Below are 21858 nucleotides of genomic sequence, written 5' to 3' on the forward strand. Positions count from 1 at the left end.
GACTGTAAAACTGACAAAGACAACACAGCAGAAGAGGCGGCCATTACACGTCCTGACTCAGCCAACTCAACAGGACATACACCATGCTTGCAAAGTACAGAGAAGAATATGGACACAATACACTCCAACTGAAAGGGCTTCAATTTCTAACACCAGATGCTTCATGCACCCAAGACTTCAATTGCCAGTATAGTAAATGACCAATTCCTATGTGTCTTCATTGGAGGTCATCAGTTATGAGGCACGAGGGCACTTCCGTTTGCCACCCTAACAAGGAACTGTGCCCATGTTCTCTGATAAAAGAGAAGAAAACAAAGCCCCGTCAGTACTATGCCTGGGCTGCTGCCCAGGCACCTGTCCCATGCCTGCGAGCTTTTCACGCACGCAGGCACCCACGCACACATGCACGCACTGGCGCATGCTCTCTACAGGAGCAGCCCCTGCATGTGTCAGCAATCTACCCGTAGCTTTCAGTGTTAAGAGCATCACCCTATTCTCTTTGCTTAAAGAACAGTAAGGATGATCAACAGGAAACATATTCTACACACATTAATATTTTTACATTGAAAGGAAAAAATGGAAATGGGCTCCTGTAAGATTCTACAGTTATGGTTTTTAAGCATTTTAGTGTGGTAAAGACCACTATAAGGGGTTTTCTTCATCACGTTCTGTATTAGCAGTAATGTTCTCAATCCATCTTTGAGGAGTCGATGACTGGAACCACCGAAACAACTCAAACTGGCAACAATCCAAATCACCAACGCCACTGGTAGCAGCCCCCAGCCCTTCCTGTGGTACACACTTGGCTTTGCATTGCTAAGCGGTGTCCCCATGCTCGCTTATCTGTGATAAACTGTGACTCTTACACTGTGGCACTCTGGCCAGGAGGAGCCACTGGGGTAACAACTGTGTTCCATGAATGAGCCTGTGGCTACACAGGACATCTTGATAAACAGCTAAGTAGCATTTAGAGACAGAATTGTAGCAGTTCTCAAGGTTTTCCTATCCCAAGAATAAAAACACATGTTTACCAAGTCTCTCAGAGTCCAGGTAAGCAAAAGACGGTAGCTCTGCAGCTCAGTGTGTGCAGAAGGGACCTCCACAGAGCTCTGACAAGGCCTCCAGTACAGTTCCTACCTGGCTCTTCTCCCAAAGCCTGTCCTGTCAGGATTACACTCCTTATATAATGAATAAACTCTGCTTCACTTAAAGCAAAATAAAAGAATTATTTGCCCCTTTATTTTATCATGAAATCCCCTAGTAGAAGCCAAACTCTCTTCTTGGGGACAGAGCATTGCTATTTGTTTAAAGATCAACATTAGGCAGTGGTTTTCACCATGACCATCAGCAACCTGGGAAGGAGAAGGTTTATTTCAATTGACAGCTCCACATCACGGCCACCACCGAGTGAACTCAGGGAAACACCACAGGCCTGCTACATACTGACTTGCTCCCCATGGCTTGCTCAACCTGTTTTTTTTTTCTGAACCCAGGACCAACTGCCCAGGGGTGACATCACCCACTATGGGCTGGAACCTCCCAGATGAAAACATTAGTGAGGAAATGAACAAGACTTGCCCAAAAGTCAATCAAATAGAGGGATTTTTGTCAGTTGAGAGATCCTCTTCCCAAATGACCCCAGCTTGTGTCAAGCTGAGACAAAATTAGCCAGGGCAGACAGTAATTCAGACATTTCTTAAAAACAAACAAACAAACAAAAAAAAACAACAACAAAAACCAAAACTTCATAGAATAAGTTCTGGTGTTAATGTACTTTAAATATTTTTTCAAAACATGAATGAATTTTCCCACAGGTCTACATAAGTCTAGCTGAAGGAAATTCAATGAGCAGAGCATATAGACAAATATCTGTACTTCTGTTTTCTTTTCTCCAGGGCTAGGACTGAACCCAGGGTCTTACATATTTAAGGCAAGTGCTTTACTGGAGGCGTATCCACAGCCCTAGAGGTGGCCTTTGCACAAAGGGGCAAAAAATAAACTTAACAACTTTAGGCCAGGTGATGCTGGCGCCACACACTTTTAATCCCAGCCCTCGGGAGGCAGAGGCAGATGAATCTCCGTGAGGTCGAGACCAGCCTGGTCTACAGAGCGAGTTCCAGGACAGCCGCCAAAGCCAGAGAGAAACCCTGTCTTAAAAAAAGAAAAGAAAAGAAATCCTGAAAACAACACATTTTTTTCTCTCCAGTGGCTTCTGGCATCAGCTTTTCACAGACGCAGTAACCCTTGAGGGGCAGAATACAGAGAGGCTCCCGTGCTACAGTGGTCTAGGCGATGGTGCTGGGAGTAAGGAGCTAGTGACCCTCATGCACAGCTGCGGTCAGAAGCCTGCCGGCTGCATGTGTCATCTACTGAGTGGCTGTGCAGCAGCACTCTGCTCTTCAGTCACGGTGCTCAGCTCCGTGTCCTTCCGCAGGCGGTCATCTAGAGAAAACACAGAGTGTTATATTCAAAGCACAAGCGGCACCCAGGGAAGCAAGCGCACCTGTGTATCCTAGGGCATGACGTTACTACTGTATTCATTTTCACACAGCAAGTATTGACTTGTGGGGATGAGGGCTGGGCAGGCAGGCAGGCATGTGGAGGTCCTTCGGCCCTGTGTGTCTCAAGGACTGAACTCAGGTCAGTAGGCTTGGTGGCAAGTCTACTTACTGAACATTCCTGATGACTCTACTTCATGAGTTCTCATGTCTTAAATGTCACTGAGGAAATCATAAATGTTAGTATTAGAGACTGTCTGGAGTAACTCAAGTGTTTCCTTCATTGGGGAGAGGAGCAACAGGGTCTCCATGTGTAGTGCAGACTGGCCTTCTGCCTCAACTTAAGTGCCAATGTCACAGGCTTCATCACGTGCCCAGCTTCATGTTTTTTTCTGACTGAAGTACAGTACGGTGCCCTACAAGTCTCTCTCAGATGTAAGGAATGAACTCAAAAGGAAGGACAAGTGTGCAATCGGCATTGTAGAACCACCAAAAACAAATCTACTATGACGGCGGGCTAGCTGAGCCCTCATGTGACACACACACAAAAAAGGGAGTAAAATTTATATCTTCGTATCAAAACTGTAACACTATCCAGGAAACTGTGGAAAGTGTTTTTTCTTTCTTAATTTATTTACATTCCAATCCCAGTTCCCCCTCCCTCATCTCCACCCACTCCCCCCACACACTCTCCACCCCTTGGAGAGGGTAAGGCCTCCCCTAGGAAGTCTACTAAGTCTGTCCCATCATCTCGCTGAGGCAGGACCAAGGCGGCTCTTCACTCCCACACCTGTGTCTAGGCTGGGCAAGGTGTCTCTCCATATAAAACGGGCTCCACTAAGTCAGTTTGTGCATTAGAGTTAGATCTTGGACCCACTGCCAGTGGCCTCATATATTGTCCCAGCCACATCATTGTCACCTATATTAAGGGACTCTAGTTCAATCTTATGCAGGTTCCTCATTTGTCAGACCTGAGTCAGTGATCTCTCACTAGCTCGTGTCAGCTGATTCTGTGGGTTTCCCCATCATGGTCTTGACTCCTTTGTTCATATTATCGCTCCTCCCTCACTTCGATTGAACTCCAGGAGCTTGGCCCATTGGTTAGTTGTGGATTTCTGCATCTGCTTCCATCTGTTTCTAGAAGAGGGTTCTAGCTTCTCTGGGGTTGTGGATTGTAGGCTGGGTATCTTTTGTTTTATGTCTCATATCCACTTATGATTGAGTACATATTGTATCTGTCTTCCTGGTTTGGGGTTACCTCCCTTAGGATGATTTTTTCTACTTCTATTTGTCTGTGAATTTTAGGATGCCATTGTTTCTTACTGCAGAATAGTAATCCATTGTGTAAATGTACCATATTTTCTTTATCCATTCTTCAGTTGAGGGGGATCTAGATTGCTTCCAAGATCTGGCTATTACAAATAATGTTGCTGTGAACATAGTTGAGCAAATGTTCTTGTGATGTGAATGTGCCTCCTTTGCTTATATGCTCAACAGCAGTATTGCAGGGTCTTGAGATAGGTGATCCCCAATTTCCTGAGAAATTGCCATACTGATTTCCACACTGGATGTACAAGTTTGCACTCCTACCAGCAGTGGAGGAGTGTTCCCCTTTCTCCACAGTCTCTCCAGCATAAGTTGTCAATGATTTTGATCTTAGCCATTCTGAGCTGTGTAAGATGGAATCTCAGAGTGGTTTCCAGTTCCCTGATGACTAAGGATGTTGAGCATTTCCTTAAGTGTCTTTCTGTCATTTGAGATTTTTCTGTTGAGAATTCTGTTTAGTCCATTTTTTAATTGGACTATTTGGTAGTTTTGAGGTTCAGCTTCTTGAGTTCTTTGTATATTTTGAAGATCAGCCTTCTATCAGATGTGGGGTTTGTAAATATCATTTCCCATTCTATAGGGATCCATTTTGTCTTGTTGACTATGTTCTTTGCTTTACAGAAGTTTCTCAGTATCAGGAGGTCCCATTCATTAATTGATGCTCTCAGTGTCTGTGTAGGAAGGGGTCTCCTGTGCCTATGTGATCAAGTGTATTTCCCTCTGTCTCTTCTACCAGCTTCAGTGTGGATGGATTTATATTGAGGTCTTTGATCCATTTGGACTTGACTTTGTGTATGGTGATAGACATGGATCTATTTGCCTTCTTCCACATTTTGACAACCAGTTATGACAGCACCATTTGTTTAGTACTTTTTTATATTTTTAGCTTCTTTGTCAAAAATTAGGTGTTCATAAGTGTGTGGGTTGACATCAGGGTTTTCGACTCAATTCCATTGGTCCACCTGTCTGTTTTTATGCCAATGCCAAGTTGTTTCATTACTATAGCTCTCGAGTAGAGCTTGAAGTCAGGGATGGTGATGCCCCTAGATGATCCTCGATTGTACAGGAATGTTTCGGCTATCCTGGGTCTTTTGTTTTTCCATATGAAGTTGATTATTGTTCTTTCAAGGTCTGTGAAGACTTGTGCTGGGATTTTGATAGGGACTGCATTGAATCTATAGATTTCTTTTGGTAGGATTGCCATTTCTACTATGCTGATCCTACCTACCCAAAAGCATGGGAGATCTGATATCTTCTTTAATTTCTTCCTTTAGAGACTTAAGGTTCTTGTCATACAAGCCTATCACTTGTTTGGTTAGAGCTACCTCAAGATATTTTATGTTATTTGTGGCTATTGTAAATGGTGATGTTTCTCTGATTTCCTTCTCAGCCCCTTATACCTTATAGGAGGGCTACTGGCTTTTTTGAGATAATTTTGTATCCTGCAACATTACTGAAGGTGATTATCAGTTGTAGGAGTTCTCTGGTACAATTTTTGGGGTCACAAGCCGGGCGGTGGTGGCGCACGCCTTTAATCCCAGCACTCGGGAGGCAGAGGCAGGCAGATCTCTGTGAGTTCGAGGCTGGGCTGGACCAATAGCCTCCAAAACAATAGAGAAACCCTGTCTCGTAAAAACCAAAAAGAAAAAAATTGGGGGATCACTTATGTAAACTATCATATCATCAGTAAATAGTGAGAGCTTGGCTTCTTTTCCAATTTGTATCCCTTTGATCTCCTTTTGTTCTCTCATTGCTCTAGCTAGAACTTCAAGTATGTTGGATAGATGTGGATAGAGTGGGCAGCCTTGTCTTCTTCCTGATTTCAGTGGGCTTGCTTAGAGTTTCTTTCCATGTTGGCTGTTGGGTTACTATATATTGCCTTTATTATGTTTAGGTATGTACCTGGTATCCCTATTTTCTCCAAGACCTTTATCATGAAGGGGTGCTGAATTTCATCAAAGGCTTTTTCAGCATCTAGTGAGATGATCATATGGGTTTTTTCTTTCAGTGTGCTTATAAGGTGGATTGCATTGATGGATTTTCATATGCTCAACCATCCCTGCATCTCTGGGACGAATCCCACTTGGTCATGGTGGGTGATTTTTCTGACGTGTTCTTGGATTTAGTTTGCCAGTATTTCATTGAGTATCTTTGCATCTATGTTCATGAGGGAGATTGGTCTATAATTCTCTTTCTTAGTTGCATCTCTGTGTGGTTTGGATATCAGGGTTTACTGCAACCTCATAAAAAGAGTTTGGCAATGTTCCTTCTGTTTCTAGTGTGTGGAATAATTTGAAGAGTATCGGTATTAGATCTCTGAATATCTGGTAGAATTTTGCACTGAATCCATTTGGGCCTTGGCTTTTTTGGGGTTGGGAGACTGTTGATAATTTCCTATTTCCTTAGGGGTTATAGGTGTATTTAAGCTGTTTATCTGTTCTTAGTTTAATTTTGGTATGTGATACTTATCTAGAAAATTGTCCATCTCTTTAAGTTTTCCAATTTTGTGGAGTACAGGGTTTTGAAGTATGAGATGATGATTCTCTGGATTTTTTTCACTATGTTATGTCCCCCGTTTTGTTTCTGATTTTGTTAATTTGGATATTCTCTGTCTCTTGGTAGTTTGCATAAAGGTTTATTTTATTGACTTTCTCAAAGAACTAACCCTTTGTCTCATTGATTCTTTGCACGGCTTTCTTTGTTTCTATTTTATTGATTCCAGCCCTCAATTTGACTATTTCTTGCCATCTATTCCTTTTGGATGAGTTTGTGTCTTTTTGTTCTAGCACTTTCGGTTGTTCTGTTAATTCACTAGTGTGAGATTTTTCCAGCTTCTTTATGTAGGCATTTAGTGCTATGAACTTTCCTCTTAGCACAGCTTTCATTGTGTCCCATAGGTTTGGGTATGTTGTGCAGTCTTTTTCAGTATATTTTAGGAAGTCTTTTATTTCTTGATTTCTTCCTTGACCTAGTGGTGGTTGAGTTGATCATTGTTCAATTTCCATGTGATGGTGGGCTGTTGAATTCTATCTTTAAGCGGTGGTGATCTGATAGGGTCTGGGATTTATTCCAATTTTCTTGTAGCTGTTGAGGTTTGCTTTTTTACCTAGTGTGTGGTCTATTTTTTTAGGTTCCATGAGCTGCTGAAAAGAAAGTATATTCTTTTGTGCTTGGGTGGACTAGTCTATAGATGTCTGGTAAGTCCACTGGAGTGATAACATGCTACTTCCCTAAATTCTCTCTTAAGCTTCTGTCTGGCAGACCTGTCCAATGGCGCGAGTGGGGTGTTGAAGTCTCCCACTATGAGTGTGTGGGGTTTGATTTGTAATTCAAGCTTTAGTAATGTTTCTTTTACAAATGCAGGAGTCCTTGTGTTTGAGGAATAAATGTTCAGAATTGAGATTTCTTGCTGATGGATTTTCTGTGAAAACATGAAATACCCTTCTTTATCTTTTTTGATTTAGTTTGCAGTCTATTTTGTTAGATATTAGACTAGGTACACCAGCATGTTTCTTAGGTCTATTTGATTGGAAAATTTTTTTCCAACCCTTTATTCTGAGGTAATGTCTGTCTATGAGGTTGAGGTATGTTTCATGTATGCAGCATAAGGATGGATTCTGTTTTTGTATCCAATCTGTTGGTCTGTGTATTTTATAGGTGAATTGAAACCATTTATTTTAGTGGATATTAATAGCCAGTGATTGCTAGTTCCTGTTAGTTTTGTTTTTGTTGGTGGTGATGGCACTGTATGTTCAATTCCCTTCTTTGGGATTTGCTGTTGTAAGCTCATATATCCTGTGTTCTTGTGTATGTAGGTGATTTCCTTGGGTTGGCATTTTCCTTCTAGTACTTTCTGTAGGGCTGGGTTTGTGGATAGGTATTATTTAAATTTGGTTTCTCCATTTATGGTTATTGAAAGCTTTGCCGCATAAAGTAGTCTGGGCTGGCATTTGTGGTCCTGTAGCGTCTGCATAACGTCTGACCAAGACCTTTTGGCTTTCATTGTTTCCGTTGAGAAGTCAGGTGTAATTCTGATAGGCCTGCCTTTATATGTTACCTGCCCTTTCTCCTTTAGCATTCTTTTTTTATTCTATATGTTTATTGTTTTGTTATTATGTGGTGAGGGGTCTTTTGTTTTGTCCAGTCTATTTTGTGTTCTGTAAGCTTTATTTTCTTAGGCATGTTCTTCTTTAGGTTGGGAAAGTTTTTTTCTATGATTTTGGTGAATACACTTTCTCTGCCTTTAAGTTGGACTTCTTCTGCTATCTCTATTTTTCTCAGGTTCAGTCTTTTAATGGTGTCCTGGACTTCCTGCATGTTTTGTGTTAAGGATTTGTTGGATTTAAAATTTTCTTTGACTGATGAAACTATTTCCTCTATCGTATTGTACTCTGTTGTCTGTGCTTACATTTGTGGTTCCTGATTATTTACCCGAATTTTCCATTTCTAGAATTCCCTCGGTTTGTTTTTTTATTGCCTTTTATCAGATTTTATGTCTTGAATTGTTTCCTTCACTTGTTTGATTGCTTTTCCTTTAAAGGATTTTTCAATATCTTCCAGTTCTTTGTCCTTTCCTCCATTTCTTTAAGAGAATTTTTCATTTCCTCTTTAAGGGCCATAATCATCCTCTTAAAGTTATTTTTTAGGTTGTTTTCTTCTGCTTCAACTGTGTTGGGATGTTCAGGTCTTATGGTGCCGTATTACTCTCTATATTGCTGAGTGTGTTCTTACCTTGTTGCTTGCACATCTTTTCTTCTAATTGGTATAGGTGGATCTTGTGCTTCAAGGGTTCTCTCTTTTTCCAACTGGTAATGTTGGGGGTTGTGGCTCCGTTGACCATTCCTTCAGGTACAAGTAGAGCAGAACTTCTTCTGATGAAAACTCCTCCTGCTAAAAGTGGGCTCAATGCTCAGGTGGTCACTCCCTGAGGTACAAGTGGGACTACAGCTTTGGTGTATGCTCCTCCTGTTGGAGGTGTAGGTGTGGCTGAGGGTCCAGTGGTCTATGGAGTAATGGGATATCTCCACGGGAGAAATGGAAGTGGATGCTGGCTGGTACACAGGTGCTCGTCCCTGAGGAACTTCTTGCAATAGTTTCACGAAGCTACTGCTGGAAACCAGTGCTGTCCTTTCAACTAGTGATGAGTCCTCACTCCTGGTCCTGAGGCTAGGGCTTCCCGTGATGCTGCTCCATGTCTTCCTCTGATGCTGCTTTTGGCCTGTGATTGGGGTCTCTCACTGACGCTGCTCTGGGCCTGAAGCTCTGGCCTCCCTTTGACTGGAAGGTGCTTTTAAAGCTTGCAAGGTGGCTTAGGGGGTAAAGATGCTTGCTACATAGTCTGATCCCCAACTTTGATCCCTGAAATTTACATGGAAGAACAGAACTGACTCCTACAAGTTGCCGTCTGATCTCCACATATGCACTGTAGTCCATGTGTGCACAAATGTATATACAAGTGGAATAAAAATGATAACTAAATAAAATAAAATTCAGAGAGAAAGTGAGTATGGGGAGACACACCTGTAATTCTAACATTTGGGAGGCTGGGTTAGAAGGATAAGTACAAGTTCAAGGCCACTCTGATCCACACTGAGATCTGCCAGTCTCTGATTCAGTGGTTAATAGCACTTATTGCTCTTGTGGAGGACCCAGGTTCAGTTTCCAATACCCACATGGCAGCTCACAATGGTCTGTAAATCTAGTTCAAGGAAATGTGATGTTCTTTTCTGATCTCCTTGGGTACCAGGCATGTACACGATACAGAGACATACAGCAGGCAAAACCCCCACACACATATACACACAAAAAAAATATATATATATAAAACTTTATTTTTAAAAATGCCTAAGGCAGTGTGGAGGCATATGCCTATAATCCCAGCTGAGGAATTTGAGGCAAGAGGATTGTCACCAGTGTAAGGTCAGTGTAGGATACATGAGGAAAAGAAATCAAACAAACAAACAAAGATAAAATTTCAATTAAAAAATGAAGAGTATTTTTTTTGTTTTGGAGATAGGATTTCTCTGTGTAACAGTCCTGGCTGTCCTGGAACTCACTTTTCTGGCCTCAAATTCACTGAGATCTACCTACTTCTGCCTCCCAAGTGCTGGGACTAGTGGTGTGTGCCACCACCACTGGCTTCAAGGGACAACGTTTAGAAGTTGGTTCCTTCCTTCTGTTGTGAGGGTCCTGAGGCTGTCAGGTTTTTGGTTTGGCAGTACGTTCCTCCCACCCACTGAGTACCTCATTGGCCCAAAGTGTGCTGTTTGTGCACTTAGAAGTGCACTGACTGACGCACGTTAAAGCAGAGCTGAGACGGCTTTTCCATCACTAAAACCTCGACTCTTATTTAGAACAAAAGCTACTCTGCTTCAAAGATCACATCCACTCAGCACAGGACAGGTGACAGGCTGTCCTTTTCAAGGTGGGTGCCTATATAATCCCTGCTAGCATCTTATATCTTCCACTAAAGCCAGATGAGCTGTCAAATGGGAGCCACATGGCTCCTACAGTCAGGGGGACTCAGAGCAACCATGTTACAGATGATGATCTATGGCTGAGGATTCTTTTCTGTGTCAACAGAAAAATAAGTGATGATCTAGAAAATAATTTGCAAGCCAGGAATGGTGATGTAAGCCTTTAATCCCAACACCTGGGAGGAGAGCAAAGTAGATCTCTGAGTTTCATATTAGCCTGGTCTACAGAACTAGTTTCAGGCCAGCCAGGGCTACACAGAGAACCCATCTCAAAAAAAACAAACACCAGCAACAAAACAACAACAAAAAAGAATATAATTTGTAAATCACTGTCCCTGTCCTAGGAGCTCTGTAGCCACCCTTACTCAAGAGTTCTCTTTGGAGCTTTCTATGGAGGAGGTGCCCAAAGCCACTTTACTGACGGGACCCACACTGCTTATAGCACCGTGCACTAACCATGCCTCGCTTCTCAGCCTGCCTGCTCCTCCTTTCCCCTCCTCTCCCCCCCTCCCTGCAGAGGGAGGTAATCAGGAGAAATGACCCTGGTTAATGACTACTCTCCTCACTTTCAACTCTCTACTGCCATTAACATGCATATTAAGGGGATTCTAACACATTTACAAACCAGAAGTTACTTCTCAAAACATTATTTTTCCTCACGAGACTAAATCAGTGTCAGTATTAATGTGTCATCAGCGACTAGCAGGGACAGGAACCAAGTCATGCACTCTTCTTAAGTGTGAGAATTAGTAAAGCCTTTCTACGGGACTAAATAGCATGAATTGTGTTTAAATACGCCCACGCTGTCTGTGAACTGGCAACTCTGCTTTAGGCCCCTCCACAGGAGAGAAGTGTGCACAGACAAAGATAAACCCTTACACAATTATAAACCCAAAAACTGAGCTCCAGTTCATCAGTAAAATATTACAAAGATGTGCCAATACCACACTAACAAAAGACCCAGACCCGCTGTTCCACAAGCATACTGTAAGGTAACACACAGAATTAGTACCTAGTGACAACAGGAGCACCTTCCCTGGCAGAGAGGGAATGTGGAGAGCTAGGATGGCTGGGCAGAGAACGTTAAAGGAAACTTTCTATTACTTAAGAATTTCAGAGGTTTCTACATGGGGATAGTTTATTTTGTGTCTGAGCCTTAGTGATTTCTGTTATGAGCTTGGAAAGCTCCTCCACCTGTGAGCTGGCTGTGTTGACCATGGCCTGCACTGAGTCACTATTCTCCCAGACCAGGCTCTCGGGAAGCTAGCAGGAATGATCGTCTGTCCAACTCAGTCAGCTCCGTATCACAACAGAGGGTAAAACTAGTCAGGTTACAAATAACCTTACCCTGATTCACAACTTTGTCACTTTCAGAACTTACAAGATAGCAAGACATTCACATGGCAGCCTGAACCTCACTTGTAACCACCCCTTTGAGAAAGAGTGCCAACTCTACCCCATGGGAAAACACCCAGCTACAATGCACTCAGTTAAAAAAAAAACCAACTCAGAACCTGTTGCCAATGTGCTCAAATCAACCAAAAGTTCATTTCACATATTATCTATCTCTATCTTATTTATTTACTTATTTCTCTTTTTTTTTTTTGGAGATAGGGTCTTGCTATGTAGCCCAGACTGGCCTTGAACTCAAGATGCGCCTGCCTCAGTCTTCACTGCCTAGATTAGAGCCTGAGCCAGCATGCTTTACCCTGAAAGCTCACTTTAAAGGTGAGCAGTCTGAGCAGGGTACAGAGGCTCACACATCTATGCAGTCCTGGAATTAAGAGACTGAGGAAAGTCTGATGGAAGGTGTAAGCTCGGGGACAGCAGACCCAGAGTGAGAGACTGTCAGATCTGTTCTCTGTGGGTGACTGTCACCCACACACAGAACGTGTCCTGAAAAATGCAACGGCACACACAGACATGGCTTCTCTGCATAGCAGTAATCTTGCCTTGTGCTTTTCAGTCTGGTAAAGGTAGGAGGTGGGGGGAGAAGTCTTGATTTCGAGAAAACTATAGTGTGGTAAGCCAGGCTAGTTCAAAGAACACACTGATGTGAAAGTTGGGGTTTCTTTCAAGACCTTGGCTTTGAAATTACATCACTTTGCCCAGTTAGGATTTTCTTTCTGCAAAGTACTTGGCTTTCTGGAGGTTAAGTAACACAGGCTAACCCTGGACTAGACAGAAGCACAATTAAGCTAGAAATCAGAAGCCCCAGAGAAGAACAAAGTCAAGAAAGCTAAAGGAAGGTTGGAAGCACCTACCCTTCGGCCTTCTGTTGGGCTTCCAGCTGGGACGCCTGTTTGGAGGCTGGAGTGTCGACTCTGTCAGAAGCACGTTATTCTGCATGCCGTCAGGGGGACCACGCAAGAAATGGGCTAAAATTCCATATAACAGAGGACTATTTCAGGAAGAAGGCAAAATCAAAATCAATTCACTTCCTGTAAGTATAAAAAGCTTAAGACATTAACTTTAAAGGTAAACTGACCCCAAAACGGTCATCTAACTTACTAGATTGCAAAACACACAGGATTACTGTCCTGGCAAATGGTTACTCTCAGTTTAAAACTACCAATTAACTTGAGTGAGAATTTTTTTTCTTCTTGAGATGGGGTTTCTCTGGGTAGCCCTGGCTCTCCTGGAACTCTCTTAGACCAGGCTGGCCTTGAACTCAGAGAGCCTCCTCCCAAGGGCTGGAATTAGAGACGTGTGCCACCACCACCTGGCTCTTGAATGAGAATTTTTAACCCCCCCCCCAAAAAAAAACATATTAACACCATTAAAATAATCTAAACTTAAGGGAAATGACGACCAACCCACTGGAATTCAGCTTGTCAACTCAAAGCCCTGGAAGACTTTAGTTTCCTGAAGCTCATAGATGTTTCTCTCCCTTGAAGGATATAATCAGACCCTGGGTCACACATGTGGTATGTCGTGAATGATTTCACAATGTCAAGTCTCTAGCTATGCACCTTGTACACAGTAAAAGGCATATGAATTCTGGTTACAGGAGAGCTCGGTAGTAATATCTAAAAGGCTGCATTGTAGTTAGTTCCCTTTTACGTATCACTGTACTACAACAAATTTATGAATGAGAAAACCAGGGCTCAGTAATATACTAGAGCCTCTCAGTGGTAATGACATTAACAATCAATGAATTCCTACGTGCTTTTTTTCTTAAACTGTCACCCAGAGTCCTGTTAGCTAGTCCCTTGACCCTGAAGGCTGCTCTGCGGACAGCAGACATTGACTTTTGATACCGATGTCCTGCTCAGTTAGTATAATGGTTCAAAGCATGACACACCTCTTAAAAACAGAGTCTAAACCCCTTATGCTTTACTGAGTCTCACTCATTTTTACCAATGGCAACATGTGGTAAAGGCTATTAATTGCTTTTTTGGATCACTCTCTGTGTGAGGCAGAGCCTGAGGACACTCAAGCAGTCCCACAGACAGGCACAAATGTCAGGGCTGAGGCAGTCTGAAGCAGATCCCAAGGCCTCAGTAAGCCTCTAGAAGCCTGAAAGAAATCTCAAGAAATCTGAAGCTACGTTCACGTGAGCCCAGTTCCCAACACCCTTGACACATGAATTCTGGAGTGCTGTGTGGGACAGAAGCACATGGCTGTGTGTTACAGCAGCTGCTCCAGGCCAGGGACAGCAGTGCAGACTCTCAGTGGGTGCCTTAGGAAACCATCTGCTGTGTGCCGCCATGCTTCCTGCCATGATGACAATGGACTAACCCTCTGAGACTGAAAGTGAGCCCCAGTTAGATGCTTTCCTTTATTAGAGGTGCGGTGGTCACGGTGTCTCTTCACAGCAACAGAACACTGATTAACACAGCTATTCTTAAAGAGACTTTTTACACATTTCAAAAACTGTCTGAATGTATAAAGCATTGCCCACTGTTTTGCTTAATACTCAAATGCAGTGTTTACTGTACCCATGACCAGAAAGGGGGCTACGCCACCTTAAAGATTTTTTTTCACCAAGTAAATCTGGTTACCAAGTTAGATGATTGAGGCTCTTTCTGCAGCAGGGCTTCTTGTGGCGCGTGCTGTTTATGCACAGCAAGAACGACCAAGAGGGAGCGTGGGTCACCGGTCTCTAGTGAGCATCTCATAGAAGGTGCATCCCCAGCCACTCCAGGGACACACAGAGAACAGTGTGCTGCCACATCTGCAGCGTCCCCAGCAGTGTCTCACACACAGCAGCTGTCACACAGGTTTGCACGCAACAGCGAAATGCTGGAAAATACCTCACTGACACAGGGATAAATAATCCACAACGACACAGGACATGAGAACCGTTACAACAATAGGGGAAGACAAGAAAGCAGAGAGACAGCTTTCAACAGACACGTCACGTTCTGTGTAGAAAACAACAAAAAACTGAGACAAAATACAATTGCCCCGGAATAAGAGGAACTCAAGTGTCGGGAAGAGATGTATATACACAATACATCCCCTCCACAGTGGAAGCAAATACACAGCCGTGCTGTAAGTGGTGTCTGAATAATGCAAGGGGGATGCTCACTGGGTACAGAGGGAGACGACATCACACTTACTGTGCCATCTACCTGCTTTGTAGGAAACACCATGAGCCCCAGAGGAGATAACTCCCCACTCAGACCACTGCTCCTCTCAGGAGTCAATACCCAGCAAGTGTAGGCAAGCAGCAGCTCACTACTCTCACACCTGGTGCCTCCAAGCTCTTCCTTTTCAAAGAGCTCTTCCCCTGCAGAGAATCAGTTTTCTCGGTAAGTGAAAGTCACTGCAATGAGCACAAACTGTTCATAGCCAAGAGTCTTGGATGACTTCTGTCTCCCTCCTAACCTGTGGGAGCATCTGAACAGGGCCAAGAAGATGAAAAGTGACCGGACAGAAGCTGAGGGAGCTGAGGAAGCATGTGGAGCAAAGACAGAACCATGCAGCTGCCATGAGCTAGCTGTGTGCAGAGAGGCGGGCAGAGCCCCGGAGCCCGCAGCAATGCCTAGGACTGGGACTTGCTCATGGACACAACACACATTTACCAAGTGTTTTTAAACAACGCAGTAGCTGCCTTCTACAGACAAGAGGGCAGGACAAATGAGTTTGACACAGAGTGACGAGGGAGAAACTAGTCAGGCAATGAGCAGCATGGCACAGGGCAGTGACAACAGACAGAGAACCAAAGCAGGGTCGGCAGTGCTGGTGAGGACAGGCAGAAGAGGCGTTGCCTGGAGACCGCCCGTGGACTCTGCCTTTACAACCTGAGCAGCAGCCAGGCATTGTGGCGCACGCCTTTAATCCCAGCTCGCAGAAGGCAAAGGCACATGCCTCTGTCTCAGTTGGGTTCAAGGCCAGGCTGGTCTACAAAAAGAGTTCCAGGACAGACAAGGCTGTTACACAGAGAAACCCTGTCTGCAAGAAAAACAAAAAACAAAACACCTGAGCAGCCCATGAAGGTGTGAGGGGGCAAAATGAACACCCTTCATTTGAAATGTCAGTGGCACATGGGCCCCCACTTAGCAAAGTAAGTGCATGTGCCCCACACAGACCTCACTACAGACTCAGGAGTGTGGGGCAGGGGTGAGAAAGAAATGAAAGTGGGAAACAGACCCTGCTGGACGCCCATGATTTAAAGGATCCAATGACGAAAGCTAGACTATCCCTGGGGACTCTTATGACAGTGAAGAGTCACAAGAGACAGGCCAGGAAGCAGTGTGGAGAAGAGGCCAGTATCTATTACAACATCCCACATACTTGGTGCTAGACACAACAGCACTGAGGAACAGTTAGTTTAAGTGCATATACGTAAAAGTTTATGGTAATACAAACATAATTGTAGCATAAAACAAATGAAAAAATTCAACAAACTTTTGAAGACATGAGTCTTCACAGAAATTTCCAGCTAGAAAAGGTTACTCAGAGCTAAGCACTCAGGTACTAGGTACAAACTAATAAGCCAGTTAGGGAGTCTATGGAAAATGTAAAAGGCGTGAAACTTAGGGAAAGAACAAAGAAAAAAATGAGGTAGGGGAGGAGGCAGAGCATTTAAGACGCAGACTGCAGATAAGACGGGGTGGTAGGCAGCATGAGGGCGGGGCAGAAGGCAGTAAAAGAGTATAAGGGGCTGGAGAGATGGCTCTGAGGTCAAGAGTGCCAGCTGCTCTCCCAGAGGACCCAGGTTCAATTCCCAGCACCTGCAAGGCAGCTCACAACTGTCTGTAACTCCAGTTCCAGGGGATCTGACACCTTCATGCCAATGCACATAAAATAAAGTGAAATTTAAAAAGAGAGAAAGAATATAAAGCAGCAGGGGGGTGTCAGGAAGCTGATGGGAGGACTTTTATTTTCTTTCATTTTTAGAGGAGAAGAGATCTGAGTTTGTTCCTACCTTGGAGTAAAGAAAGCAATGGGGAAGGGTTAAACATGAAAAAACAACCTAAAGGACAAAGTCTTAGAAAGAAGAAAACAGATATGGAGGCCAAGAAGAGTCGCCCTTAGAAAGAAGTAAGGGGTGCAGGGCGCTGGAGAGAGGGCTCAGCAGTCAGAGCTCTGCTGCTCTTCAGAGAACCCGCTTCAATCCCAGCCCCCACCTGGTGGCCCACACTGCCTGCAGCTCCAGCTCCAAGGCCTTCCAGGAAATCAGGCATGTGTGCGGAGAACATGCATGCAGACCAATACCCGTCCACACAAACACACGGTTAAAGTTTAAAAGAAAGAAGCAGAGGCTGGGCCAAGAAGACTGCTTAGCGCGACAGCGTGTGCTGCACCCTGAGCAGGCGGGGCCCTGGTTCAATTACCACCACCGAAAGAAACAAACGGGGAAAGCCCTTAAGGGAGGGAGGGAGGGGGGGAGGATGGAGAGGCGAAGGAAGGATGGAGAGACGGAGGTGGGCAGGCAGCTGTGCAGGTCCCTGGACACAGCAAGCTCACAGGCAGCATGACCTCAGGTGACTTACTTGCTGCACATGTCTTGGACCTCATGCAGTGTGTAACGTACAGTAAACTTAAGTAAGTCCCTGATGGATTAAAATGAATCACAGTCGGCTCTATGCAATTAGGAACTCAATACAACATCTGCAAACCTCTTTTAAAAACTTCTTACATTGAGTTATCCTTTGAGTCTTCAAAGGCATTTAGTTCACGGATGAGAAACTGTCTGTCCAATGGAACTATGGGTTGACCAGACTCTGGGGAGAAAAAAAAATTCAGGAAAATACTGAGACTATTAATCTAAAAGGCAAATTTAATTTTGATAATAACCATACCTCCTGGGTACACAGTTTCCCAGACTTTGGGAGAATGCTGACAGCACACACCAAGACAAACCTAAGTGCATATGGCTTTATGATGTCAACACACTCCAATACAACTAAATGTAGAACTTAGATACAGCTTAACGCGTACTCACCTCTTACATCCCCAATTTGTGGCTGGTAATAACGGTTTCTGAATCTAAAACTACACTGCTGGGCTTCAGTAAGCTTCCTAAGATGCCTATAGATTAAACACGATAACACTAAATAACTCATTAAAAAATACATCAGCACTCAGGGATAACTATTCTAAAATTAAAATAATTAAATTTTTAGACTGAGTCTTGCTCTAGTACAGACTGGCCTTTCCTCTTCCGCCCCGGCTTCCGAGTGCTGAGCCACTCAAAAGCAGGGGCCGTTATTGCCTAAGGAAAGCATTCACTTCTCAGACAACATGGTGAGTCCACTTTACCTGTTTATCTACCAAAATAAAGTGAATTTCACACAAAACTTCACATAAACGTTTCTGAGGACAAACCACCACAATGCCTATGAGAGCAGTCTGAATGGCAGCCGCAGCATTTCCCTACTCACAGGGGAGCGTCAGCACGACTGACCCTCCAGTGCATATTTTGTTGAGTGGGGGGAGGCCGTGTCAACAGGCATGTCCTGCAGGCTTCCACTTACTTACACGGCACTGTGGTGAACAGAAACTCAGTCTCTCTTCTTTTCTCTGCTCCCACCCTCCACCAGTGCCAGGAATTAGCCTCTGCCTCACAAGTATTCTACCGCTGAGCTACAGCCCAGAGCTCCTGGTTTTTACTGAAGCAGTGCCCTCCCCTCTTAGCCCCTTCAGTTTCAGTATCTGAATTACAGGATCAGTAGCCACACCAATCTGAAACACCAAAACGTAATAGCACTGTCACTACTGCATCCTGGGAACGATACCTAGGTGATGACATTTTCAAAAGATTTTTTCCTTCCAAGTGTTGATGGTATACAGCCAGCTATAACTGAGGCAAATAATACTAGATCTTCAGAGATCCTTCAACATATCAAAATCATACCTTTTATGAGCATGTGTGCTTACTATTACACAGAGAACCTGCAGTAAAAGGTCCTGGCACTGACTTCCCTGACAGCATGAAGCTCACCAAAACTTGTTCATGCTATGACAAGATCCCATGGAATGCTAAGTGTTCAGTCACCTGCGTGCCACAGTAATGAAACTGTACATTCAGGCTACTGCTTTCTAAGAATTAGAAACAGGGTAAAGCAGAGCTTTTCTCCAGAGATGAATAACCACTTACCTGCTATGAGGACAGAGGCTGTGAACTTATATTTGTTGAATTCCAAATACTCCCTAATTAATTCATTAATTAGAAGGTTTTCATGAGACAATGATGGTCGTGGTTCGTGATCATCGTCCAGGGCATTGAAAACTTCAGCACGGATCCTTGCTTTTAAATGTCCTAACACTCCCCTTTTTTCCAAGGTGTCCTTTAAAACTGTTAAATATAAAATATAAACGGTGATGTTATAAACTAAATGTTGAAATTTCAGGTATGTGCTAAAGAATAATGCTTAAGAGGAAAATGACACAAATAAAGAGAACGCTCTCTACAATAAATACAAGTAACTATGTATGCTGAAACTTGTTTTTGGTATGTTAGTTTTTATTTTCTTTTAAATCTAACTTAAGTGGGTAGGTGAGGCTGCAAAGACAGAGGGTGGATATGAAGGGATGGGGAGATGAACTGGATTGGGATGAATGATATGAAATCTACCAAGAATCAAGCTTTTAAAAGTCACCATCCCTCAACAGCAATCTGGAACCTTCCCTCTTCAAACAGTCTTCTGTGGCTTAATGGCAATTCTAGAGAATATAATGCCTAGAACACAGCAAGAGCTCACAAACGTGTAACACCAACGGTGCCTTACACTACTGGTTAAAAACATGTTTTGTTTTGTGTTTTTCGAGACAGGGTTTCTCTGTGTAACAGACCTGGCTGTCCTGGAACTCACTTTGTAGACCAGGCTGGGCTGGAACTCAGAGATCCACCTGCATCCTCCTGAGTGCTGGGATTAAAGCCATCCACCACCACTGCCCAGCAAAAAAGTGTGGTTTAATTATACTTTGCTCTGCCAATGGCAAAAGTATTATTAAGATGACACAATAAAATTCATAAGACAGTTTATCCACTTGGGTACAGACAGCAAAGTTCCTAGGCCTTGGTAAATAACATCATCCTTGGTCATATGATTTACACTCTTAGACTTACCTCTCCTCTCCTTTGTTTTCAAAGCATTCATTCATTCCTTCAACCTTTCTGCAGGTATACTAACTGCAGTTGTCAACTAATTATACTTCGTAACAGACCCACAAAAGGACAGCTTTATCATACTCTTAGGATCACAACTCCTGTTCTCTAGTTCCATCTTTGGAAGTTAAATGTCTACTGGCAAGCTCCTGTCCCAGTTATTCTGAAGTACACACCGTACAGCCTCAAACTTAGCAGAAAAAAGTAATGGAGCTGAAATTGGGAAATATAGCATGTCCTTCACCTCTTGGTGGGCATAGTCCAAGCACATGCTCAGTTGCCTTCTCCTTGGTAATGAACTCTAACTCTCAGAAAGACCTGGGTCATGGAAGAGTGTTTTAAATGGGTAAAAGGCCCGTAAAATGTAAGATTATTGATTAGAAAACAAATTTCTATTACCTTTCTCTTGGGACACAAGGCATTATCAAGAGTCCAAGAATATTAAAAAAAAATATGTAAAGAGGCCCCTGGATCTACAGAGACCACCCCTACCCCTCAGGGCTCACACTTCCAGGGTTATCATTTTACTCTTTGAGGCTTTATGCTTACAACGCTGTTACCATAAGGACTTCTTCAGGAAGCGGTCTTAAATCTGAGAGCTTAATTTCCCACTGAGATATCTTGAAATCCTACGCGAAGTTTACACAGTCTCACACGTGCTAATGCATCCCTCCCAACCCCCAAAAGCACTCCACTGATTCACGGGAAGTCCCTGAGGGGTTGGGGGGCTTCGACACATCTGGTTTTTTAACTGCTCACCGGCACAGTAGTGCTCCCAGCACACATATAGCCGACGATTACTAAATCATAGTCTCCTTGGGTCCTCCCTCTCCAAATTTCCGCTTACCGCACGAATTTAGAGTCTGGGTTCTCTGAAACTCAGAAGCGTGTTTTTGTTGGTTTTTTGTTTTGTTTTGTTTTTGTTTTTTAATTCATCGTGGATGAGGGCGACTAAGACCCTGGCCCGGGGCGGGGCTGTGCCCTATGGGAATTGCCACACCGGGTCTATTTCTACCTCAGTGGCCTTGGGTGACACAGTGCAACTCCCCCCCCACCTCCCGAGGTGCGAGGTGGGCGGAGAGGACGTGGGACAAGGCGTCAGGCGGCCGTTGGAGGAGCAGTGTCTGGCAGAGAGGGAGAGAGGGGAGATCACGCACCGCATCTTAGCTACAATCGCGACTCACGCGCTGCGCGTCCCCAGCACTCGGAGTGAACGGTCACGCGAGGGGCGGAGGGACGGCTCCTCTCGGTTTCTGCCGTCCCGGGGATGCAGCCCCGAGCCCGGCAGCTAGCTGCATCCCGAAAGACCCCGCAGAACCGTCAGGGTGGGCAAAACTCTGCCTCAGGGTTCTCCCGGAGGGCGACTCCAGGCCGGCCCTCCCCGCGCAAGCGCATGCGCAGCGGCCGCTCCCTCCTCCTTCCCCCCCGCTCCCGGGGACCCCGCCGCCTCGGAACGGCCCAAAAAAAGGCCGAGCCGGGGTCCCGCGCGCTCCCCTCCCTCCCGCCCCATCCCTGCCACAGACGCACGGCCCGACGCTTCCCCGCTAGCGAACGTCGCCTCGGCGCACTCACTCACTCACCGGCTTTCAGCTCAGCCACAGTCGCCATGGTCCAACGGCCGCCGGCGTCACGCCCCTGCCGTGCGCACGCGCGGCGGCGCTGCGGCGGGCGGGGGTGTCTCCAGCCAATAGGAGCACGGCTCTCTCCAGGCGCCACCTCGGCTGACTCGGGAGGGAGTCAGCGGTCGGGTGATTGGCGGGCCGTCCCCTGAGGCTCTACCAATCAACGAGCGTGTGAGGCGGGTCCTGATGGGGGAAAGGGGCGGGGCCAGGATGGCCTGGGCGGTCCCAGAGGTGGAGGAACCTGGCCGCTGGCAGCATCTCAGCGTGGCCAAGCGCTGTAGGGGAGGGTGCCGCGTCCCGCACTCAACCCAGCCACAGAGCTCCCCGCTCTGACACCCCGGGCTCTTTCTGAATCGAGCACCGAGAGTTGGTTT

The 21858-nt window shown here is 44.8% G+C and overlaps 1 protein-coding gene across 4 annotated transcripts; it reads right to left on the reverse strand.

Moving 5' to 3' along the window:
* Positions 1 to 1217: 1217 nt before the first annotated feature.
* Cep20 (centrosomal protein 20) lies at positions 1218 to 21545 on the reverse strand. Of its 4 annotated transcripts, none has more exons than XR_002384305.2 (5): positions 21443 to 21545; positions 18852 to 19049; positions 17391 to 17475; positions 12565 to 12678; positions 1218 to 2442 (listed from the first exon to the last, which is right to left on the reverse strand). XR_002384305.2 is itself a non-coding variant. In XM_013118607.3 (5 exons), exons 1-5 carry the CDS (start codon positions 21468 to 21470, stop codon positions 2363 to 2365), a joined length of 528 nt encoding a protein of 175 aa, XP_012974061.1. In that variant the 5' UTR covers positions 21471 to 21544; the 3' UTR covers positions 1218 to 2362. The 4 variants fall into 4 exon arrangements, 3 of the variants coding, with proteins under 3 accessions (XP_012974061.1, XP_040589394.1, XP_012974063.1); XM_013118607.3 differs by having other exon boundaries at positions 12565 to 12701; positions 21443 to 21544; XM_040733460.1 differs by lacking the exons at positions 1218 to 2442; positions 12565 to 12678 and adding an exon at positions 16079 to 17304.
* Positions 21546 to 21858: the final 313 nt, after the last annotated feature.

This window comes from Mesocricetus auratus, unplaced genomic scaffold (assembly GCF_017639785.1).
Source record: "Mesocricetus auratus isolate SY011 unplaced genomic scaffold, BCM_Maur_2.0 Super-Scaffold_100031, whole genome shotgun sequence".
NCBI lineage: Eukaryota > Metazoa > Chordata > Mammalia > Rodentia > Cricetidae > Mesocricetus > Mesocricetus auratus.